This window comes from Nothoprocta perdicaria, unplaced genomic scaffold (genome assembly GCF_003342845.1).
Source record: "Nothoprocta perdicaria isolate Ctin4 unplaced genomic scaffold, notPer1 scaffold_74, whole genome shotgun sequence".
Classification (NCBI taxonomy): Eukaryota; Metazoa; Chordata; class Aves; order Tinamiformes; family Tinamidae; genus Nothoprocta; species Nothoprocta perdicaria.
In genome coordinates, this window is record NW_020456021.1 from 1,757,831 (window position 1) to 1,783,791 (window position 25,961).

The 25,961-nt window shown below is 35.3% G+C and overlaps 1 protein-coding gene across 41 annotated transcripts in view; it reads left to right on the top strand.

Moving 5' to 3' along the window:
• Window positions 1-25,961, top strand: part of LOC112957610 (regulating synaptic membrane exocytosis protein 1) — a 192,057-nt gene that overhangs the window by 40,547 nt on the left and 125,549 nt on the right. For 36 of the 41 annotated variants that reach the window (XM_026051286.1, XM_026051288.1, XM_026051287.1 and 33 more), the window contains exons 5-8: window positions 18,118-18,185; window positions 18,455-18,565; window positions 20,197-20,296; window positions 22,848-22,971. In XM_026051286.1, the coding sequence (XP_025907071.1) occupies window positions 18,118-18,185; window positions 18,455-18,565; window positions 20,197-20,296; window positions 22,848-22,971 (403 nt within the window). Of the gene's footprint in view, window positions 1-9,905; window positions 10,290-18,117; window positions 18,186-18,454; window positions 18,566-20,196; window positions 20,297-22,847; window positions 22,972-25,961 lie in introns of those variants that run through there. The other 5 variants (XM_026051327.1, XM_026051320.1, XM_026051321.1 and 2 more) reach the window with 1 other exon arrangement.

Consider the following 25,961-nt stretch of genomic DNA (forward strand, 5'->3'; position numbering starts at 1 on the left):
TCCTTCCTTCCTTCCTTCCTTCCTTCCTTCCTTCCTTCCTTCCTTCCTTCCTTCCTTCCTTCCTTCTCCCCGCTACTGCACCATATATAAGCTTTGGAATCCAAGGTGATTCTTGTCTCAGTTCATCTGATGATACTAAACTTGGTACTAAGTGTTTAAATAGGTGTCACTCTTACACAGCCTCACGGGCTGTATTTCCTGCACTGGTAAAGTAACCACCTTTTGATGCCTTTGGCCAGCTATCAAAAGAAGGCCCATTTCCATGTGATGAAGCTCTTGTATTCCCTTGCTTATTCAAGCTAAAATACACACAATTTGCAAACTGCATAAAAGAGTAAAAGGCTCTCAAAACAAACCACCCTTCACTCCAACCTCTGAAAAAAAAAATCACATTCAGAACAGAGTGCAAAAACATCATACTTATGTAGTAGATGATCCTATTACTCCTTTTTCAATTTTTGCTTGAGAATCTTTTACTGTGTGCATASACATCCTGCAAGCAACATATGCGAATTTGAGGGTAGTTATTAATTGGTTAATGCACACAGTAGACAGCTGGGAATTCTCTGCTGCTAGGATAACCATTAATAAGTTCATAAACTCCCTGTACTCAATATATTCTGTATATTTTAAAAAGGAAACTTGAAGGAGTTGCTTCAAAGGCACTTGAAGCCTCTGCCTTTATGCATGGTTAGTTTATTAAAATATCGTGACCCTTGTGCATATGTCCCTCTGCTCATTTCCTTGACTGACTTCAAGTAGTATATGGAAAGTTTTCCACCTGTTAAAAGTTTCAGCCTTAAGAGCATTTTATAAGTCTCAGCGTTCTGTGATGCTATGCTATAAATGCATACCTGCGGTATTATTTTTTAGGCCTTCATTTTATTATGCTTTATTTTATTATGCTTTATTTTTTTATGCTTTATTTTATTATGCTTTCCAGCTATGATGCAACATCCAATAATACATTTCATTTAGAATATTTTCTTTTCACCTTTGCTTCATGTCTCTAAACACGACCTTTTATGGCTTGGAAAAGTAAATACCAACACACTCTACCTTGTGACCTGTAGCTTTGCCGTCCCTTATATGCATAATATTTGATCAGCTTTAACTTGATCCTTTTTCCAAGTTGAGGAATATGCAGTGGCAGTGTAGCTCATCTGAACTTCCAAATCCACATATTGCCTTTTAAGGGAAGGGAGATAATACCTTGGAAGTATTTGAACATTAAGTTAAGTGCCTCTTTCAGTCTAATGTGAATTCTACACTGTACACTTCATTTGGGCTAGGACTATTATGGGATTATTTTACTGAATGCATTTCTGTAAGGAATTTAAGCCTATGTTTAAGTTTGATGACTTAAAAAGCACCGGTTTCACATATGTCCTAACTTAAGCTGTTCCATTGGCTTGGGGAACTATATGTAGTGCAGGAATAAATAAAGTGAAAGAGTTATATTTCTTAGCTACCTTTTAGTTTTATATGCAATTTAAGACAATTTTCAGACATGTCGCAAGGGACAAATAAATATGTAATATATTTATCTAATTTTAACACATTTACATGTATTTTATCATTTAATTCCAAACATTCATTTCCAGGGTTAAAGTTCCAGCTTTTGAAATCTAATCCTCAGCTTGGTAGGTCTTTCCTTGGCAATGTGAGCAGGAATTTGAAGTAGTTAATATTCTCAAAAAAAAAAAAAAAAAAAAAATCCATTTAAAGCAACTTGGTCAAGTTATTTCATCTGTATTTTTAAAGTATATAAGTTCTCTGTGTTTTTGGAAGAGCCATGGGAAACACTCTTCTAAGACGGCAGACTTCTTTGCATGCAGAATTCCCTTTAAAAATCAAAGATGTTTAGGAGCCTTCCTTCTTAGGGCAGGAATAGCTTTCTGAAACAGACATTTGTTTATTATACCCTCAGATAACACTGAGTATATTTATTTTAATGCTTTGTCTTCTATTAATTTGATTCTTTTACTGAAAAATGTATTTGTAGATATCTTTCTTTCCCTGAAAATGTGAATTTAAATGTGAATGTAATTTCAAATGTAAATTTAAATCATTAATTTCTCAAAGTAGTGATTTAATAACTTAATAAAATTAATAATAATTTTAGTGATTTAATAAGCTAATAAAAATATAAAAAATATTTTCTTAACTGCATTTATGAAATTAACTAATTTTTCACAAATATTTTTTGTTTTTGGAGAGTAGTATCTTGCATATTATGTTATTAAAAAAGCTAGGTGCTAAGAATATTTTTTCAGCATTACTATAAAAGCAAGCAGACAAAAAAAGCTAAAAAATCAAGCACCATACTCTGCTCATTTTAACCCATTAGGCTACCTGTTCTTAACTGTTAAAATTGAGCTTAAATAGCCACTAGATGGAGCTGTCAAATGCCTGTTTTGTCTGTCACACTTTGCAATACAGTTTCTCTTTTATAAAAGAGAAAGCCTGGAAATGCAAACTCCCCTTCCCATTTGAACTGATACTGCAGAAGCCTTTCTTAGATCTAACCTCTCTCTTAGCTTTTCCACATACAGGTTTACATTGTCTTGTGTATTCTGTGTTGGAGACAGTATAAGGAATATATTCCAGGCATGCAAATTACATTAACAAGTACAGCTCAATAGTAGCACTTAGTCATTGTCTGTTTTACTTGCTTAGAAATAATAAGCAGAGCAACAAAAAGATATTTTTGTTTGAGGACTGAGAGGCAAATTAATACAGAGAAGGAGCTTACAAGTACAGGCCTCTATGATGACTACAGCAGTGCTTGGAAAAGCTCGCTAATGCTCCTGGTTAAGAAGTCACATATATATTTTTTTCCTATTTGCCCACAGCATGATGGGATATTTTGTATGCATTACCTTGAGTACTTTTCCTGAGCGAGATGGAAATTTTTGATAGAGTGGAATTTTTGCTGTGGGTAATCAATATGATAGCTTAACAATTTGCAAGCAGATGTAACGGAAGCATTTAGTGTGCAACATTTATGAGTTCATTAGACATCAATGAAGAGCGGACAAGATCATTAGAGATTAATGAGGAGTGGGCAAGAGGCAGTGGTCACAATTTGCTTTATTGTCTGTTGTGACAGTACATTAAAAACAAAACATGAGAAGCTCTGGAGCAGACAGTTCAGAAAGGCTGCGGGGCAGCAATGTGGAGCGACAGTGTTTGGGGAGTTTCACATCTCTCCCAGATCCTGAGCAGCTGCACCTAATGGGAGAGCGGTCGAGAATGCTTTGAGAAAAGCCACAAAAATATGTGCAACTGCCCTCAAATTCTTCATTTTACTGGTTTTATAGTATCAGTAAGGCTAATTTTCAGGGGGAGTACTTGCTTGTGAGTATATGCACGCACGTTTGTATGAATTAGGGTGCCTGTGTGTTATTAGAACTCAGGGTTCTAGTAAGTAAAACATTCAAGACATCAGACAATTTGGTTTTTCTCTATGGGCTCGGACTTTACATACAATTAGTGTGAGGTGACTTGTACTTACAGATAAACAGAACCTCAGAAATTTCCATTTGCAAATGGAAATTAAAATAAATGTAGACACTTTATAGTGTTTGCTAATTCTACCTTTTTTTTTTTTTTTTTTTTTTTTTTGATGTAAAAACTCTGAACCTTACCAGTATACAGGGAGATTTTAGTTACCTGTTATGGGACAGATGTCTCGATTTGCCAGCGGTGAAATCTTCCTTGGGATTAAGCAGTGGCTGCTTGCAGGTGGGCAGAACGACCAGCTGGGAACAGTAATTTAGCTAGCACGTAGGAGCAGATCACATTGGGCTGCCTCATGCTTTTGTCTATGGACAAGCTGCTCGGAAATCAGTTACACAAAAAGTTGATTAGGCTGTTCGTGTTTCCGAATTTTAAATCATATTGCCCTAGAGAATGATTATTCTTGCAAGGCAATGAAAGTAAACATTTGGGAAGACATTCATTCCTCTTCTGAAAGATTTGCTGGTGAGCAGTATTTTTAACAGACAGATATGCTATTTACATTTTGACTTCTCCTCAAATGCTTCCTTTAAAAATCAAATATATCAGTATTCCTTTTCCTGTATTGCTTTTTAATAATAATAATAATGATATTAATTTAGGGTGAATTGTCAGAATATCACTTATCTGTAACTGTGTCATCATGGGCCTAATCTTACATTGACCTAGAAAAATATTTTAAGGATTAAGAACAAATTTTATGGCAATGCTTAAATGCTTAAACAAATGATGTGCTCACTCTTAAAGCCTTTTTTTAATATTTTTTTTTAAAAGAAAATGGTACCTAACTGGGGTTGGCCTTTTATAATGTGCTCAACGGATAGAGTACTACTGCTTTAATCTCTAGGTTTAAATCTGTTTTTTTAAGCACTAATACATAAATATTCTCTCTAAAAATGCATTTTCAGATAATATTTTGAATTCAGTGAGGACACAGTTGCGCTCGTCTGCTTTATTGATCTTACAGTGACAGCATGACCATTTTAATATACAAAAATGCACTTGAAGGATGGTGATCCAACCAATTTCCTAGTCAAGTCATTCCTACAAATGTGTCTGCCTAAATATTGTAAGTTATTAATGTAATATGTAATATATAATATGTAACATATATGACAATTACATATATTTTTACACAGAGTCTCATTTCATTATCTTAACATATGGTCGAGATGAACGTTTTGTACCATCTAAGAAAATAGGGCATCTTTTGCACTAACTATCTGTAACTAGATAGTTAGCATAATTCATAATACGTTAGAACAGTTTGCCCATAATGACTCTGAAATCTCTGTCTTTGGAGATGCTTAATACTTGACTAGATAAAGCCCAGAATAACAGTCTCTCCCAACTTCGAAGCTGCTTTGAGGAGGGAAGGGAGGAGATTGGACAAAGTGACTTCTACAAGTCCTTTTCGTGTTGCTCTGAGCAGAAAAGGGTCAAATTCTTCCTCCAGTTGCGATGTTGTCATTTCTTAGCATTTTAATTGCTAAGGAAGCACATATGAATAGCATAGACTCAGAAGTGTCTTTAAGTCATATGTGATATAGCTGTAACTAAAAATTATACAAGGTAATTAAAAAGAAATCAGATACAGAGCTGGTAGAAAACATCACTGTTTATCTGGAATGTAAAATGAGAAAGGTTAAATAAGAGAGAGGTATCCTGCCAGACTTCTGTTCCCCTATATTAGCAGCTGACATTTCCTTCAGGTTTGTTTTGCATATATGAGACATCTACTTACTTCAGTAATTGCAGAAAAAAGAAATGAAGGTATTCCTGCAAGAAAATGAATTTTAAAACCCTTTCATTTCATTAACAATGAAATTACTGAAACACAAAACCCACTTTTTCTAGCTTTCATAAAATACAAATGTGTTACGATTCTACATATTGTAGACATATCAAAYTTATTTTAATTATGAACTGGGAAATAGCAGTATTTCTACTTAATTGCTCTATTTTTAGAAAGATGCCTCTAATTAAAACAGCAATGCGGTAGAAGTGAGTGCRTTTGACTTAATGTCGTACAGACATCACTGTGAGACACGTGGTCAAGTAGGTCCATTTTGGACCTAAGTGGACTGGAGTCCCTACTGCCTTCCTCTAGATGCAAGCCTTTCTCTCAGACCTGGGTGGAAAGAAACCATGCTCTCAGAAACCCAGAGATACCCTGGCTGTGTGAATGTTCCTAAATTCCTTTAGAGCTGGGAAGAGGATTCYGACCGGTGGGAGGAATTGGAAAGTAAGACAYGTTTCCAAAGAGGTAGATGGAGAGGAACAAAAGAGGGATATGTGAATTAAGGGGTTAGAAAGTGACCTGAACTAGAGGACTGGAATGAACCGGTGAGATTTTGATGTCTTTCACCCTTTCAATCACAGCCTGTAACATAAATTGGTTAAGAACATGCGTTGACTTATGTTTTATAATAGGAGAAAAAAATCTAGGAAGGATAGAAAGGACTTGTATTAAGACATTTTTATTATGTGATGTAGGTGACTCAAATCAGAGATCCTATGACAGTATCACAATAGTTTGTTTCTCCCCCTTTTTTTTGGAAACCAAATTTACTGATTGCCCCTCTAGCTTAATAATACTGATTTGCTTTGGCTCCCCCTTTGACTGTGATACTCAGGTTCAGATTGGAGACATTTTGAACCTGTGAGCAATTCCTACAGGTTACAATGTTACTACATGGAGTGATTTGAGCAATTGAATTCTGTAAGTTCAAGCCCATACTTAAGCTTAGCTACCAAAGGTACAGCAGACATACTAGTGCTTCATTTCAGTTTACCCTGTATCAGACAGAAAAGGCACTTTTAATATGGATCTTTCACATTTCTAGTTTATTAGGGCATGAGAATTTGCAAAAATCTGTCTCTTGTAAAGAGAAGTAGTAGTTGAAGCTAGTAACAAAAAAGAATATTTTGAAACTTTTGCATATTAAATTAGAAAGTTAGTGTATGTATACCAGGTGCTATTTTACTGATAGGTTCTGACTTGATTATCTGACTTGATTATCAAAATGAATGTCTGAGCAAAGTTGAATTAGAGGTCACTTAAAATGACTTTTGTCTGAAAAAAATGATGTCCATCAGATGTTCTTTTAGGCATTGTAAGATAATTTGTTAAGTATTGTCATGATTGCAAAGARATATACTCCACAAAATATATTTCCTTACAGAGATCAATTATTTCCCTGTTAATGTTAGGGGAAGTCATCTGTAAATCCGACAGCTCAGTGCTGATGTTCTCAGACCTGATATAAGTAGCTTCTCTTTAGGCAGGGAGGATCATGAAAATAATGAACCCAAGGAGATGCTGGCTTTCTTTTCATACATGAAGTAACTGAGCTGATAGATGTATTGTGAAATTACTGGATCATAAAGATCAGATAGCAAGTGGAYGGAGTGATCGATATAGTGGATTGATATATCCGCTTTCAGAGGGATCTCAGTAGGCTGGAAAATGGACTGACAGGAGCTTAGTGAAGCTCAACAAAGGCAAAAAACAAAGTCTTATGTTATTTTGAAAGGTGCCAGTCCCATACTTTTAACCAAGAGGTATGCAGTACATAAGATGACTGTATAGCCAGTTAAAGTACCAGAGTTCRAATTTGACTTATTCTAGCTTTCTCCATTAATATTGGAATCATTTCCATCTTAATGTTCTTGAAAATTCCCRTCTTTAAGAGATGTTTCAGACAGTTTGCTGAATGCCACCTGAAATAACTTCGAGATTAGTGCTTAGAGATTTCTCAAGAAAGGAAACAGAGAAAGCACTCAGCTCCTTAGTTAATTCACACAGTATTGTTTTCAGAGGTTTTTTTTTTTTAATTTGAGAAATTTTATTGCATAAACAAACATTTGATTTTGATTATTCAGGGCTAAAATTGTCTTTATCTCAGCGTAAACAACTGAAAGTAATGTTGTCTCCAGTCCACATCACCTCATTGAATAGTTTTCCTATACACCCTATTAACTGGATTATCTGCTTCTTCCTTTAAAAGAGAAATAAAACAYGAAGAAGAGGAAGAAGCTCCCATATTCTTATATGAGGATGTTCTAAAAAAAACCTAGTATGTCTACAGCATCTTCTACTGTTCTTATTCATTTGAATTTGTAGCATTTTTAGGGGTTTTTTTTCTATAATTACTACAGTCAGATGCTGAAAATTACATTAACAATTATTTTTATACTGTGACAAGGAACAACTTCTGTAAATATTCTTTCTTCGGCTTTTCATGTGGGTAAGTGAATGTAACAATATGATTATGTTGTGAACAACACCTAATGTTATGGCTAACAGCTCTGCAATTATATTAAAATCTCTACTCTGTTGTAACTAGGGTTTCAAGTTCAGAGACTATTAGCTGGATTCTTTCTCCTTTGTGAGCTTTCTCTCTCTCTCACTAATTTCTCTCTCTCTCACTAATTTCCTAAAACTTCCGCTTAAAACATGGTCTTGATCCTTGAATTCCTGGTTTTGTATTAATGCTTGGCTTGAATGGTCATTCTCTAGCCTTTTCTTTCATCAAAAAGTAGTGTAAACATTTTGGTTTGGAGGAAAGCTGCATGGAACCCTCCTTATGGTGTGCAGTGCAGTTGGTGGCACTGTCCTTTCTGCAAAGGGCCCTTTCCAATCTCAGGACGTTGTTGCTCCTCTCTTGCCTTGCTTTGCCCAAATGCATCTAATGCTGACACCGTAAGCCAGGGCTGTTTAGGAAGCAGACAGATCTCCTGGCCAGTGATAGCAATGGGCAGAATTGATGTTGCACGGACTGCTTGATGTGGAGGTGGAGGAGCAGGGAGGTTATGCATATCTGGCACRTAGGGGAATGTCAAACAGTGAGCATTTCAGTAATAGCACAGGACATAAACCATTTCYAAATGAAATAATGAATATTTTGGAAAAGCTTTTTTTTWWTTTTTTTTCACAAACACATGTATGATATGGGCATGCCAGGAACATTTTAAAACCTCTACTTAAAGTCAAGAAAATTTAGAGACAAAGCATGTTTTATCTGGTGAGTTGGGCCATGGCAAAACGGCCTTGCATGTTTAGTACCAGCTGTGATGTTTAGTACCAGCTGTGAGGTAAGGAGAAGACTGAGTGTCCAGGCAAACTCTGTTCTGAGAGGGCAGCACAGTCCTTGATGCCAGCCCTTGTAGGACAGAACAAGCAGAAGTGCAGAAGGACCAGTGCGGGAAAGACTGCAGGACGCTAGACATAGCATTTCTTTTGTTCCCTTTGCAAGAAATGTCCTCCAGCTTCAGCAGAAAACCCAACCATTGGCTGATTTTTGCTAGACGGTCCTCTTCTCCTTCAGCTGCAATGTGCCAAAGCTGGGCATCTTCCTAYTTCATAAGATCTAACAAGGACATGTTCAGGGCTGAGGATGCGTTTGGTTGTGCTGTGTCTCTGCTGTGCTGCCGATGAACCGAGCCTCAGCCCTGCCCTGAGCTGCCAGCCATGGCTTTTGCTCTTGACCCTGTGGCAGGTGAGGCAGTGCAGGAGAGGCAATGTGCACTGCCTTGGTTTTGATCATGTCACTAGGAATTACAATTAAACTATTTGAGTAAAAATAAATTTTCATTATTACTGATTAGTCTATGTATTATTAAAGATGGGAGAATTGTGAACTCTTATTAACTTAAGCATTTTTTTTATCCATCATTTCTTTCTTTTTGGATGGAAATTAAAACAGGTTAGTTCATCATACTTTTTTATTCTTTCTTTTATATTCTGTTTTCTCTCATTTTAGTCTCAAGTTCTTTTTTTTCCAAAGTCCTACAGTATCTAAATATACCGCAGAGTGGCATATTTTCACAGTGAAAAACAAAACTGTTTCTGATAAGTATTTTTATTGTTCTAGGGTTTGGAAATTGTTAAATTTTTCAGAAAACATAATTAGATGTAATTCTGTAATCATCTGGCTTTCCCACATCTGATGATATGCATACTGTTTTTCTCTTTTACTTAAAATATTYTATTATACAAAGTGATATTTTCATACACACTTATGTAAGAGAAAATTTAAATCATCCCCAAGTTTATAAGAAATAAATTTTTATGGCTTATTGTATTTTCAGTGTACTAGAAGCAAATCTACTGCTTGAGAAGTTGTGTGTAATTTATAACGGATTAGCTTTACATGATTGTTTTATTTATGCAMTTTATTAAAACTTATTCAGCAGTATAATGCTGCTGCATACAAATAATAACTGCAGCAGCAGTACTGCTTGCTCAGGTGCCTGAGCTTGTGCACGCTGCAAGCTTTCAAAGCCAAGAACCTCCTTTCCTGTTCTATCCAGAGAAGCAGCAGCACTTTTTCAGTCCTCTTTCCTGAGGACTGTTAATTCTGGGTGCCTAAAATCATTAGCTCTTCCTAGAGACTGAAAGTCCTTCGCGTTGCAGTGGGCACGTATGAAGCAATGCAGTAATCGATGCTTGCACTACACTGCAGAGATTTGCTTGGATGACAAGAGCTCTCGGAGCCCTGTTTGGTGTCACTGCTGTAGGATATTGGACGCTGCGGAGTCATTTGGCATAGGATCAGGACGCAAGGACTTTAGGGACTTTTTCTCTTGTATCTCCTTCACACAGAAGTGGATGTTGGATTGCCTTACAGCTTTGCTACAGTCGCAGGCTGGAATTCAGCAATGTGCTAGATGCCAGTTGTGATTTTTTAACCGTTCTGTTGCTGATGCTGCTATGTTTGCTGGGTTTCTTCAGTTTCTGCTCCATACGTTGCATTCAGGGACAGGTAAACAAGTGGCTTTATAATACTGAACTTATATATTATTAATGAAGAGATTTATTTGTCTCTATAGTTTGAGTGGTAATGTTGGGTCCTCTGAATGTAAAATATTAACTGTAACATGTTCAGTTTAAGCTAGGAATAAGGAAACATTTTATTTGCTTGTCGATTTTGTGAAAGATATGTCAGATTATATGTTATGTCAGATRTAATTTGAAACATTAATGATGTTCCGTGGTGTGAATTTTCAAACACAGAGGTATATTTTGAAAGCATACATAAAAAAAAAAGCAGTTCTTAAAAGTAATAACATTCTATTTGTCTTTAAAATATTTTGCATGTTGGAAACTACTGGTAAAAAAATAGAAATTTCCTTCAGGAAATTAATAATTATTCAAGTAAATTATTTTTAACTGTTTTTTTTTGGGAGAACATAATTGATATGTCTTGCATTCCCTAAACGCCCTGAATTATGCTCTGGTTAGTATATTTMGTAGGCTTAACAAATTCAGAATAGAATATACTTCTGTTATGTTTATTTTTCATATTATTTTTGAAAAAAATATTGCAGAAAATATAGAAATACATATATTGACCATAATAAACAGTTGTGATTATAATAATATAATCCTATACTAAATAACCATACATACAGTTGTTTTGTATATTGAGTCTGGATCACCATGTAATGCATTGCACTTTCTGGACCAGTGAAGGACATCAGGATTCTCCTCAAGAGCCCCCCCCAAAAAACGAAAGAGAGAAAACTCGCATTCAGAATAATAAGTTAAAGCACGAAGAATATAAGGGGAAGTAAGAGGGAGGACTGACAATTGAAAAGTTCCTTGATTCCTTTGTTATTATACAGTGTGTTGAGAATAACCAAGAACATTTAAAACTTTTATCTACATAGTTGGTAATGCTGTTTGTAAAAGTCAAGTTTGAAAAGTAACTTTTTCACTTGGAAAAATGAATCCTAAAGGTTTTATGATGGCAGAAGTCATGGAAGAAGCTTTACCTTCTCTGAGATTATAGTTACATTAGTTAACAGAGTGTGTGTGAAATTCTTTCCTTAGAAGGGTATACTGAGGGCAAAATCTGGAGAGATGCATTAGAGAACATGGAGCCGAATTGCAATCAGGTAGGTAAAAGCTGAGAGGTAGGAATATTAATAAAGAAAGACCCTGCTAGGGCTGGAGAGAAAAGGGTCAGCCTTAGCCATGARTAGAATTTAAAGGACAAGACCGGAGAAAGTCTTTGCTCAAGATCAAAGCCTTGCACAGACTCCTGCTCCTGTAAGTTGTGTGGAACCACATGAAGAAGGTGAAACCGTGTTTCTTCCTCATGGTACTCACTGAGGTATAGAGCTCTAAACTGTCTTCTAAAGACCTCTTGCAAACTTCAGGCTTCGGGGCTGTGCTGCAGGCGTTGCGGACAGCAGCACCACGATGCTGCTGTCGCACTGGGGACATCGCCAGCCTAGGGAACAGGGTGGATTTAGCAGAGCTGGATGTTGTCTTAAAATGTCTTAAGATTCATATCCTTCAAATATGAGAATGAGATCTCATTCATATCACTCACAGCTACACTTCAGTTAGACCAAAAGTCCAGCTCTGAAAATTAAGCTGTGTTTTGTAAGGTGAGAAACTGAGGGACTGGTCTGTCAGCAAGGTCACTGTCATGTTAGGGAGCTGGGTGGGTTCAAGGTGCCCGCAAGACAAACCATGGTGCAGACTAAAGCATCCACCTTTGCCCCCAAAACAGCAACATCAAAAAACGCCAATATCTCCAGCAATGGGACCTGAGGAGGTATTTAGCAGGCAAGTGGGCAGGCGAGGCACTGACYCTGGCCTGTGGCCAACCCTGCTGCCTTCTCAAGTGCGAGGGTGTTGGTTTAGAGCCAGACTTGCCTGCTCTCCTCTCCCATTGTTGCTGTGGTCTCGTAAATCCACCTGATCCTTTTTATTGGCATAGCTAATCTTTACTTATTTGACTTTGTTTCTCTCTTTCTAATACATCCTTTGTTAATACATCTTTTATTCTTTATRATGAGCTACATGCCCTTTAAAATAGTTTTCTGCCTTCTAGTAGTTTTATTTGAACAGTTTCTCTGGCAGGATACTAACATGGCATGCAAGTGAAAAAAGAACAAAACTATCCAACWGAAGATTTATGGTATCTGCTGTTTTTTTCTCTATCTACAAACTTACTGCAGCAGTAAGACACGAAATCAGGTTGATTTGTTACAGACAAATTCCCTGTAGATGTGACTATTTTAATGTCTTGTAGGTGCTTCTTTTCCTTTTAAGTATTTTTCCAAGAACTGATACTAAGCTGAGCTGTCTGAAATTTCTAGCCTTCTTTCTCTCCCTCTTTTTATAAAGTAGGTATGGTGTTTGCCCCGCCAGTTTTATGGAACTTGAGCCACACTCCACTAATTCTCAGAAAGAATTGTTCCTGGCAATGAGATCAATGAGACCTTTCAGACAGGTCTGTAAGTACTCTAGGGTGAAGTGAATTAGCTCAGTATATAGTTTATTTAGATAGTCTGACCTCATCTTTTCCTACTTTGGCAGAAGATCTAATCCTTTTTTTTATTTTTTTTTTTTTCTGCAGAGGTTAATTGTTGCTGAGATTTTAGTCAAGTTCYTTCAAGTCAAGTCAAGTTCCTCATACTTTTTATGAGAATTGTCATTTAAAATAAAAAGGACAGAGAATCATAGTCTGCTAGGTATCATTTGCTGAAAGACAGTTGTGGTTTAACTCTTCCCATAGTGCGGGATGATTTCTTGATCATCTTTCCATCCCTTGATTGTTACATTTAGTCTGTATTTTGACCTCTCTCTGATCTTGTCCTGCATGCTTCGGGACTCTATCACAGTCATCTTAAGCTATTTGCTTATAAATAACATTCCTTGCTTTGTATATATTCTAGAAAATTAATCAGGCATGGCTAGCTTAGTCACTCATTTTCTGTACTTCTCCTCTGTTTTGGATTGGTAATGATGCTGACAATTGCACTGCTTTTTGAAGAACTTCCATAATTCCTGGAGTTCTTTTGCCGTAATATCTGCTTCATTTTTTTCTCTATTTTTTTTTTTTTTAAGTCTAAAGATTTTTTGGTTTTGAATTCTATGGTCATCCTCCTTCCTTATTTAAAGATCATAAAGCAGATTTATTTTCATACTCTTAACAATTTTCCTCCATTGGTTGAAGGCAAAGATCAAGAAGCTGATTGCTTTYTTAGTATCAGTGATCACTCATATGCACTCCAAGACTTTTGTCCTGCAGTATTCCCTTCTGAACAGGAGAGAGGAACATGTTTGATTACCCTCCAGTGCAGCACASTGAAGGATCTGCCAAACGAGTCAGTCTGGGCCTTGCCCATTTTAGTTACYCGCTTGTTGTGCAGCAGGGTCTTCCAGGACACCAGCACCTCCCTGGGATCTCGTTCCCGGGACTCGCAGGGCCTGGGCTGTGGTGTCCCAGCATCACAGCTTTGCTCATGTACGTCGCCCAGGTAAAATTCTGCCTTACTAGCAATGTATAGGAAATGCCCTGGAGCCTGGGAGGAATTTATTTTCTCTTTGGATATTCAATTATGTAATTTTTTTGTGAATTAATCTTTAACAAATATTAAGATAGAAAGTATTCATTTGAATCTTTTTTTTAAATTGCCAGGGAAAAAATACAAAGAGGCCTAACTTAAAGTACAATCTTCTTTCACAGCTAACACTTATTCAACCATTTTAAAATCTCCACAGTAAAAAGGAAACAATTAAAAATATTTTGCCATGTGGGCTTTTTAAAAGTTCCTTTTACCACYTTTCTCTCAAAGGGAATCAAACCCAGTCAAAAACAAAGAGAAGAGGAAGGGGAAGGAGACATCTGTTAGCTAAACTACGCAAACTTGAAAGTACTTGGATTGCTTCATAACATGAGAACAATTATTATCAGCTGTTCAGGCTTTTAATTTAGAGGATAGATGTGTATCTCTGTATCCAGAATTATAAGCTTAYACTACTCTCGAAAAAATAACTTGCTTTTCATTTTACAAATTTGATTATCTATTAAACAAAAATGGTCACTTAAATGGATTACTTGTATTTTATTTACATTTTGGAGTCTTACAGTATGCTAACATTCAGTGGTTAGGACCTGTATGAGTAGCTCATGTCCATTTCAATTACATATTTTCTGTACAAAATAAGATCTCAACTTCATACTCATGGGAAATTCTTCCCAAATACCACATGAGTGAGCCAGTCCTTGACCTGTGCAAATGTTAAAACACAGACCTCATTCTGCAAGGATTTAAGTTCTTGATTGCAGGTGTATGGAGTCAGTTGGTTTGAAATCAAGGATAAAACAAACTTTTTGTGAAGCTTCCTGGATAAATAGGCAATAAGGAACTTTTTGAATTCTCCCTTTGCCCGTTAGATGTGAAGGTTCTGTGTCAAGCCAGGGTACTTCATGTGATTTCTCCTTTTGTGGTTGGTCAGCACTTTAACTGTAATAATTTAAACATACATTGTTTATATTGTTAATTTATTTTWGTGAGTTTATTTTTTGAAGTGATAAAAAAGCTTTATCTACTTTTTTTTTTCTCTTGGGCATACATCTGCTTCGTTGGTTTACTGTTAATGTCTTAATGATATGATTTATCACATGTGTTATAGCAGCCAAATGTAACAACATACTAAGGATATTTCCAGTTTTTCTATTCATAGGGTGGTCTTGTCCTAACTTGCTGTAGTTTGAGAGATGGCTTCTGTTGATTTTCCTTTGGGAAAAATTATCAGCATTCATAAAATATTGATCTTGTTCCATGTGATCTGAGGAAGACATAGCAGGACTATTCCAGGTTTTTGATAAGTTTTTTTTTTTTTTAATTTTATGTATAGAATACCTGCTGTCTTAGAATCTGTAATTTAACAAAGTTAATAGATACAAACAGCATATATGCCTGCTGGTTTTGCTAGTAGATAGATCTAGTCTGTCTAATTTAGGAAGGTGGTTTGCACTTTAATTTTAGATGAAGCCTCTGAAAATAATAGTGCAAATTTTCTAGGGACATGGTAGAACTATTTCATTAATAATTMATTTCTAATGTAGGCAGGCTGAGCCTTGGGCTCTGCCTGCCTGTGGTCTTAGATAACTGCTGCAGACCTGGTGCACCTGGGTTKGAGCAAAGCACCACAATAGGACTCTGCAAATACCTCTGGCCTTTCAACACAGTCTAAGGCCAGGGAAATGTTTTCGGGCATTTAACCTCCAGTATTCAAGATTCTTTGGAAAGCAGTGACTAGTCATACATTATTTCAATGGTATTTCTTGTATTCTGTGCACATTCATGCAAAAAAACTTCAGCTTTGCAGCAGAGACAAGGCTGTCATTTCTAGCACTTAGGAGTTGTGCAGAATTTCACACAAGACCACAGCATTAGCTTATGCTATGGATAGTGCTGCTGAAGAGGAAGCATTTTGGAAGGGAGCGCTGTTTCAGTGCTGCCAATTTTGYTTTCACTCTATTTTGAAGGCATGTATGTTGCTGACAAAAAAAAAAAATCAAGTTATTATTCCCCATCTTGAAATTAGATTGAAGACCACCAAACATTTCTCAAGAAATACCTAATATGATTGTCTCATATCTTCATGTATTTGGTAAATTAGATGTATGATGGTATCAGTTTATGCCCCAGTGTGCATTGAGCAGCAGGATAATATGATAGAATAGGAAAAGTATTTAATTTCTGACAGCATACAACATTTTGAATTATTCCTTTGGGATAATGTATGGGACAGGGTTTTATAACTGTATACATATTTCACTCTGTCAATCCTAAGTAAAGCATGAATTATAACTATACATGTTTTCTAAATAGTGTTGAGGTACTTCTGTATATATTTTATGTAAGTATATCAATAATGTACAGCAAAAATGATACAATGTTTTTATATCTTATGTTTGTATCACTCTATTATATTTAATTATTTGATATTTGTAAATGTAAGGCACTAAGATGTTTTTAAAAATTGACCAAGCCTATAAATTGACAATTTAATCATTAGAAAAGAAGGGTTTTTTTTTTTCTGTGCCATCCTAAATTTGCCTTTATTAATTATTTTGTAGTGATTTTTATCAGGGATAGAGGACTCTGTGAATAGTTCATTTTATAGCTTGCTTGTTCTTAAGAAAATATGAACTCCCGAAATGATGCTCTTACATTTTCACACCTCTAATACTAGTTTAGTGAAGTTATGTGTAGTTAAACAAAACATTAACCTCTGGGATACTGCAGTGCCGGAATGGCATAAATAAATAGCTATTAGGTAGAGCAGCAACAGTAATAGAGAATGAAAAAAATGGTGGAGTCTTTGTGCAGATTTGTATTTTCTTCTTTCTAATTCCTGCTTTGTTTGGACTACTGTTGGTTGTGCACATGTAAGAGTAACAATGTAACTGTACTTATAGAGCTGTATTTGCTAAAATAAAATAGTGAAGTTCTGTTACATACAGTGTACATAAAAAAATACAGTATGGATTCCCAAGGCATAGAATATATTAAGTGTGAAARCTGGTATATCTGAGGTAAGTCCCTGACCTTAATGAAAGGATCATTTTTACCTAGTAGTTTTTAAGTGATCTAGGAGAGTCATTAGAAGAGCCTAGGGAGAGTTGTTCCATAATGAAAGCTAGATTCTGGGACATAATTTGAAGACTTAAAAGAAAATATTCACTGTGAGTTCAAAAAGCAGTCATGGTAAATGTTCTGCTAACAGTTCAGATGACCAAAATTCTTTCAAGTGAGGGTGAAAAAATACCAAAAGGAGTTAGGACTGGATATAGACTTCAGCAGGGAGAGGTGAGTGTTTTGATTTTGATTTTTTTTAAGATATTGTAATAAATAGCAGAATAGCTTACTGTTTCTTTTCACACATGAAAAAGATCGCAAGCATCACTTAGATTACTTAAGATCAAACTTTTATATACTGCTGTTWTTTCAAGAGAGTATTAAAAAGAGCAATCCTTCTACCTGTCTATTGCAGTGCGCTCTTACACCACAATAATGCCTAAAGGAATAAAAAATTCCAGATTTTCCTCAGCCAGCCCTCAGTGTCCCAGCCGCCACTCTCGGCACTGATGTGCCTTGGTCCTCCTCAGTCCCAGCGATCCAGGGCTTCTGCACACATTCATTCRTGATTATATTCTTAATGAACATACTATAGAAGTTTGTCTCAAAAGAAGAAGATTCCAATCTTGTATTTGTTATTTGTACTGTTTGTTCTTTTTATGTGGCTATTTTAACCCTGTAATCTGTGTCCTGTTATTATTTCTCATCTTCTGTCCCTCACCGTGTGCACAGTGCTTGTTTGCACAGTATTAATTCCCTTATGAGTTATTGAAACTGGTTCACTGGTTTGTCCTTAACTCTCGCTAGGTGCCTTTTCTGTGAAGCATTTTCTTTAATGTTATTATTAGCTGTAGCACAGTGTGTTTGTAATGGAGATGGAGGAGGAAGAATGTAAATGCACTGTATTGGAATCCATCCTTGGGAAGTGACTGGGCAAACTGAAGAAGAGCTGGAATCCCAGCTGATTTGGATATGTGATTCAAAAAGAAACAGAGGGCCTTGTGTGTGTGTGTATATATATGTATGTATGTATGCTATATTTTCAAACTGATATGTCTAAGTTAATTTGAATCATAATGCAAGTGTTGAATTTGTATGATTAGACTATTGTACATCAAAAGTAATATAGAGAGAAGTAATCATTCATACACCTTTCTCTGTTTGAGAGATATGCATTTCTCTCCATTCGTGTTCTTCCAGGTGACTTGGATTATTACTGGCTGGATCCTGCCACGTGGCACAGTAGGGAAACATCTCCAATTAGTTCGGTAAGAAARTGATTAAAAAAAAAGTTCATATATACGAATGAAAATGTTTACTGATTATTTCAGTTCAACTTTGATTTCTTGTTATTGGAGCTTTGATTCTATTTATAGTATGTGAAAGCTTGACTTAAGTATCTTGGAACTCAAGAGGTTTTCATCAAAATATATACTAAAAGATTAACTGAGTTTTAATGTAGATTGAGTTCTTGTGTGTACATGCTATGCTATTTTCTTTTTTTTTTTTTTATTCTGCTGCTCATTTTTTTTGACAGCATCCAGTAACGTGGCAGCCTTCTAAAGAAGGAGATCGCTTAATTGGACGTGTTATTCTAAACAAGAGAACAACCATGCCAAAGGAATCAGGTGCATTACTGGGGCTAAAAGTAAGTAGTAAAGGGACTGTRTGGTAAAGGAATGAAATTACCACTGACCTAAGATGTCGAATTCTAACATTAAATCAGAAGCCTTTCCATTTATACTCTCTTTTAGCAAAAATATATTCCATATGCTATTCAACATACTGTTGTTTCTTCAAAATATGAGGTAGTCCTCAATACTGAGAGGTCTCTTTGGATGTGAGTAGAGAATGGGAGGTGGTGACCACTCATCTCCCTTTTCTGACACACAGTCCTAGTTCTCTAGACTTTCTTATTGCCCAGCCCCACATTCTTCCATCTCATGAATACTACATGCCTTTGTTTCCAAGCGTGTTTCCACTGCATCTTTGCTTCTGTATTTGTAGTCATATGGTATGTGCTCAGGTTTTAGCTGAGTGCCTGTAGCTGCTGCTGGGCAGCTGCTGCTGTGCTCAAGGACAAAACGTCACCCATCCTGGTGAGAGCAGCCCTTGCGCCTGCACCACAACTGYCTCCTGCAGTGTTGTGTCTATGGAAGCTGCAGCACCTAAAGTCTGACTGCAAATGCAGTCTGATGTTTGAATATGAGGAGGAAATATTCCAGGGTGTTTTCCTTGAAATACTGGAAAGGAAAAGCCTTTACCTCATATTCATTATAGACAGTATTTATTTCCTACATATATAGTGTTATAAGCACTTGAAAAATTAGACCAGAGGCAAACAGAGCYCCACTGGAGCCCAGTACAGACCGCCTGAGCTGAAGAAACAAATRTTGGAAGCTGTAACAGCTCACATGCTTGATGGACTGGAAACACAGGGAGACTTTCTATACACATATCTCTTCATTTTTTAAGTATACCTTCCCTATTTTTTCTGTTAAATCCCTTTAATTCAAGTTCTAGATATTCCATGCAGACAAAAGTAGGTATAAACCAGGTAAATAAATGTTAACATGAAATTTATACTGCTGTCTTGCTGAGTACTAAGAATCTCATAAGGTTTGCAGTCAATGTTTGCCTTTGAAGTGCTAACTATAAATACGTCCCTTAGCTCACGTAAAGCATGATACAGAAATGATATGATTAGCTGAGAAAATTTAAAGTATTTTGTGTTTAGTAAACATTGAACATTACACAGATAAATTATTGATGTGAATCTATTTCATCCTTTTGTTCATATCTTTCACCTAACCATAGTGAAGGAGTTTATATGGTGAAGGTATATGTAAAACATATCAGTGAAGATAGCTGAGGGTGTGTTAAATGCACAATTTATTTCAAGAAAGCTAGTTACAATTAAATGAGTGACTCCAGATTGAGACATGGATGAGAGGTAGGCCTCTTCTTGGGGTATGTGCCTGTGTTAAAACTCCCAGTAGTTAACAGGATGMAAACATGAAGAAATAATACCTAATGAACCACTGCTCCCCGATGCATTTTATTATAAAATTCTACTGAGGATATTGCTGATGAAACACAAAATTGCTGGAGATAATACCATATCAACAAGGGAATATTTTTGATTTTATATTTTATCAATGTAATCTGCTGAGGGCAGAACTGTTTTTTTGGGGTTTTTTTTTTTTTGTATTTTAGATTTATGCTTGATATGATATCTGGCTTGTTGCTGGGAAGCTTACAAACTTATCATTTATGCAGGTTGTTGGAGGAAAAATGACAGAATTAGGACGACTCGGTGCCTTCATTACCAAAGTGAAGAAAGGTAGCTTGGCTGATGTGGTGGGACATCTCAGAGCGGGTAAGTAAAGCAGTTGCACACGAAATACATTGTCTTAAATTAAGGCTTTTAGGAATGCAGTTGGTAATATATATTCATTTCAATCAAGTGGTATGTGATATGCTGATATTTTATAAACACAGAAACGTGTTTTTCAAGCCCTTATAGAATGCTAAAACTGCTTACTTTTACTTTATTTATTTATTTTATTAGGTTTATTATTCCTTGAGTGGCTTAGATATATGAACAAAACACAAGGCATTATGTGTTAGTGCTGAGGTGTCAGTACTGCGAACCACCAGTGAATTTTTTGCTTGTTATCTCATCTCAGGAGCTGCTTGTCACACTCTATAAATTAAACAATATAAACATATTTTAAAATGGCTCATTGCAGCAACCACACTCACTACAGTGATTTTACTATTTTACTTATTATTAACAGCTCCTTGGCCACCTTGCACTTGGAGCTCTGGGCTACTGGAGCTCTGGGCTGGAGCTCTCACAGTGTGATGTGAGACTGGGGAGCTCAGCTCACCTGAATTTGCTGCCATTTATGGTTTTTCTCTGTTTTCATATCACAGAGAGGAAAAATCAGGGCGCAAAATGATGAAAAAGGTAACATAAGAGACCAAGAATTGGTTCAGCTGAACAAAATAAAAAGGACATCTGCTGGTTGCTGCTTATCTGGTTAGAACTAGGAGGAGTGTCATCACACCTAAATCCCCATTTGGAATTAGCCTTAAGTTGTTATTTGCMAGCACAATTTGGGCCGCTTCTATTATTTAACGTTCCCACTATGAGGATCTTATGCTTAGTCAGATTGGAGATAAATTTTTTAACTGTTTTTTTTCTGCCAGTGACTGTCCTAAGTGAAAAAGCTGCTTAGATTTCTAAAACAGCWGTACAGACAAGTGGCTCCAGAGAGTCCTCAGCTATGGTGCATTTATTCTGTCTCCTTGAAAATGTGTTAGATTCGTTGCTGTGCAATTCAAATATAAACTGTGTTCTTCTATTTGTAYTACAAATTTAGCATATCTATTTGTTGCTTTTTGGTATTAAATTATAAGAATTGCAAAACTTGTTCTTTTTAATGCCTGTGATGAAATTAATGCCTGTTTAGAAATTAAGTTAACTTTCGGTAAAAAGTCAGATTTTTTTTAAGCAAAAATAGTCACATTAGTTTATAGCTGTTATTAACTTTAAAATGCGTAATAGAAATCATAAAAGAAATTGGGAATGTTATCACTAAGCAGTATGAATTTTAAATCAAGTTTCTCATAAATATCTAGAATCACTACCTGTTCCACTTCTAATGATAAGACTATGTAATAAATATACCAGATCTTTAAATTAATTTCAGTTAAATGATTATTCCCTTTTGTAGTGGAAAATTAAACTTCCCTCAGCAAGCAAGCATTGCAGCTTTCATTGTACACTGCAAATCCTTATGTGCTAAAGAAAGCTGAAATGCTTTGTAAACTGATGTGATCCTTTTTAGGCTCTTCTTTAGATGGATTTTCTTAAAATATCAAAATGTAGGCAGTTTGAGCTGAAGGAATGACAGTCTTGGAACATAACAAGAAATTAAAGCTGCATGTTTTGGTAGTTAGAATGTCAGGTTTTATAATTATTTTCCTGGGCTTATTAATGAGCCCAAGTTCTATCACTTGTTTTTTATTGTGTCAGAAAGCAGCAAAGTTCCACCTGTAGGGTTACTCTCACTGAATCTCACTGAATCTCACAAATACGAAATCATTCTCAATAAAGAAATATAAAAAATATAAATAATAATAAAATTTTAAAAAATTGTGCCACTGGTGGTTGTGGAGGTTTTGACCACTGTATGTGATGGGATATGGAAATTTAAACTTACCTTACAGTCCCTGCCGTTTAATTTTATATACTGAATTTTCCTTAGAAACTATATTTAAAAACTTCCTCCTTTTCATAATAATGCCAAAAGACAATGCAGTGGACGTATGTATTTAAATGTTAGATGGCAAACTTCAAAAAAAGAATATTATTTAATAACTTCACATTGTTTTGGTCTTCATCTGCCCGAGCATGCTCAGGAGACATTGATTCATCCTTTGCCTATATTTTTTATTCATTTGACATGGACAATGAAAGCTTCCTTTTTGTAGAAAATCAAAATGCATAGAGTAGAAATTGTAATAAAATGCATGATTTTAGAAGTTTTAACATTAGATGTTCACGTTTCTCATCTTCAACGATAAACCTGTTTTGCAGTGTTTATTTTTACCTGTTAATAAAAGACCTCCTAAAAAGCACCATTCTTTCATTTCACAACACAGTAACTGGTGCTACCTTGTTTCAGAAATACTTAATGTTTCCAGAGATGATTTCTTTAACATGTTCTGTGCTCTACAAATTGTAGCAGTATTCTGAGAAGGGAGCCTTGAAAGGGACTCCAAACCTTTTCTGATTTCAATACAGTATTTTAATTTATTTCATTTGAGGAATGGAAKTTATTTACATTTGGTTTCATGAATGTTTTGCACTTCATTGTAAAAGAATATGGAAACGAGATAAACTTCTTTTTAAATTCAAGGGGATGAAGTTCTAGAATGGAATGGTAAACCCCTGCCTGGAGCTACAAATGAAGAAGTTTACAACATTATTTTAGAATCAAAATCAGAACCTCAAGTTGAAATTATTGTTTCAAGGCCTATTGGGTAAGGCTAAAGACTTGCTTTTTAAGCATAGCTATTACTTCCGCTAATGCGACTTTCAAAGGGATTATTTGTGAATTCATGAGCTTTTATCTTTTGTTAACGGAATGATTCATTTTTTATTATTAATATTGTGCTTATTCCATTTTCTTTACTACTTACAAGAAGCTTGGATCTGTACAGTGATATATATTAGTATTTCACTATGGTCAAAATACTAACAAAGTTTTTGCCAAATGGCAGAAGAGAATTATTTTTTATTGTTTATGATCAAATAAACCAGGCTTCTCTCATAAAGTGAGTGGAATGGTGAGTGAGTTAAACTATTTGTCAGGCTTTAACTTTGCTAAATTAAAATAGCTTACGTGAGTATTAGTGAGCAGAAGAAAGCAACAGGAAGCACTGAGTATTTTATAATTTGAAATAAGGCAATACTAGTGGGAACTTTATAGAGACAAATAACTTTCCTCTGTCTTATTTGAAAATATTATACRTATTTTCAAGTGATATTGTTATCAGAATCAAAAATGGAAAGATAAAAATACCTTTGCACTTACAAATATAATTTTAAACAAACAAAAAAGTGATGTTTATAGTCTTAATGTTTATTTATAATAAATCCAAGCTTGAGGTTACCGATAACAGTTCTTGTAGTATTGATTTCCCAAGTAGGCATCCGAAGAGTCAGAAAATGTTTCAGCTGGAAAAAATAATCCCTCTAATTGTCACAGCTGCTTTGTGTCATATTCGCCATTCCATCCCTGAGTGTGATGCTGTTGGGACTGTTTTGAGCCAAGTTGTACAGGTTTCAATGCAAATCAGATTTTGTATCTTTCAGTTTAGTTGTATTCTGTGATTAACAAGTGACTTTCGGTTAGTTTTGAAGCMAATTAAAAAATCTGTCCGTAGCTCGTTGGCTTCCAAGATCTTCAAATCCATTTCTTGTAGGTAGACAATGATTCTTTTTCTCCATATTAATACATTTTATCTCACTCTGAATTTATCAGAATTTATCCAATTTTATTTTTTATCTCTCTCAAATCTAAGAAGTGTTTTTATCTTAGTAAGATAAACACATTTCTCACTAGAATAATTTTTTTCTACATCTATTTCACATCAGCTTTTGATATTTGATTTTTTATCTGTACTGTGCAAGTGTAGCTATTTTGCAAATGAACTCTACCATATTAATCATGATCACCATTAACAGTCTTTAAATAAAATTAACATGATTCTAATTTCAATTAAATGCCATATGGAGATTTTTAAAAGTCAAAATTTTCATATTAAAAAAAGACTTCCATATTAACGAACATTTCCATATTAATATGGACTTGCATATTAAAGAACGTTTCTGAATCTGAGCAGTGAATTTAATCAAATGCATTCTGAAACCAGAAAAATGTAATATTTTGCTTTTTTGACCCATTCATATTTCTTTCCAGACAGAGGCAAATACAGGCCACATCAGATTGCACTACTGTGAAACATTATGAGTCTTAGTATGAAGTATTTATATAATATAACAACTTTATTCCTGAGTGGAACTGTGTCTTGTTTTTTTGTTTTATTTTGAGAGAGAGAAAGAGAGAGGAAATAAATATCAGAATGGAATAGAGCATATAACTTTGAAATTTAAAGTTATTTCCTTTGCTTAGTGATAAAGAATCAAAGTCTTTTTTTTTTTAATCAGATTGCGATTTACTTGTCTGTCATTTAAAAAGAACAGAAGTCATATCTTGTACAACAGAAGAAATATGTGTATAGGTGAAGAATAAAGAATATATTGCACAAGACTTTATTACAGTGCATGTGAATTGGGTTAAATATATACTTTTATGGATGACAGATTACCTCCTTTTTTTTTTTAACTTCTGTTTGTCTTTTTATCTGAGTTACGTAGGCATTTCAAAATCATGAAAGTGATTTTCACTTGGGCCAATGAGTCAGGCTTTTGTCTACTTCAGTTGCTGATTCCACAAAATTTTATCTAATTAGTAGTAGCAGTGTGTGGCAGTCCATTACACCTAAAATTTCTGTAAAGAAACAGATTCCCGAAACTCCTGAAAAATGATATTTCATCTACATAATTCAAGTGTTTTTGTCTTAATAATTTAAGTGTTTTGTCTTAATTAATAATGCAAATAATGTACCAGCATATCTAATGGCCTTTATTTTAAAAGTCCAGTGTATTATGCCTAAAAAGCCCAAATATGAGGAGTTTGACTTAAGTGGTGTACTCTAAAGGCAGAGATTAGATGCCTGCAAGTTACAAAATTGATGCCTAAATAATTTGCTAGGTCTTGTGAATTTGGATTTCTATGTCTATCAGCAAATGCAATTATGAGTAATGGATAATTGTAGGGTGTTTATAGGGAAAATGCAAAAAAAAWTCGGTGCTATTAACAGATAAAGGCATAACAACAATAAACTGTAAAACCACAATAATACCATAGAAACACCATAGGAACTAATTGACGTTAATGCTAATTATCACAACACAAGGTAGGTAAGTAGCCTATAAAAAGTACAATTAATGGGTTGGACATCTAAATATGGGGGAAAAAATACCTATGAATATGCATAAATCACAAGAGGCTGCTGACATAAGACAGCATCAAAAGATCTCTAGCAGTAAGCTGCTCGGAGAAGAAATTTGGCACAGTGACCATCTCTTGCGTGTTCCGGTGAGCTTAGATGAGATAATGCAGGTAAAACCAATGCTTTTTTTTTTTTTTTTTCTTTTTTTTTTTCTTTTTTCCTTCTCCTTCTGTTTTCTTTACCTGATCCAAATTATCTTTGCTTGCACTTCTACGGTTATTGCTAATGGTGCCAAAGCTGTTGTTTCTCTAGGGTGGTTCAGCTCCTGTGTAGAGATTGTTGAGCTGTAACAAAACAGGCAGTACTAAATTCCAGAGAGTTGCTCCAGTAATATAAAGAGTACAGGTTGAGCTACAAGTTCTGATAAGAAAGAATGATTTGGAGGGAAAAGG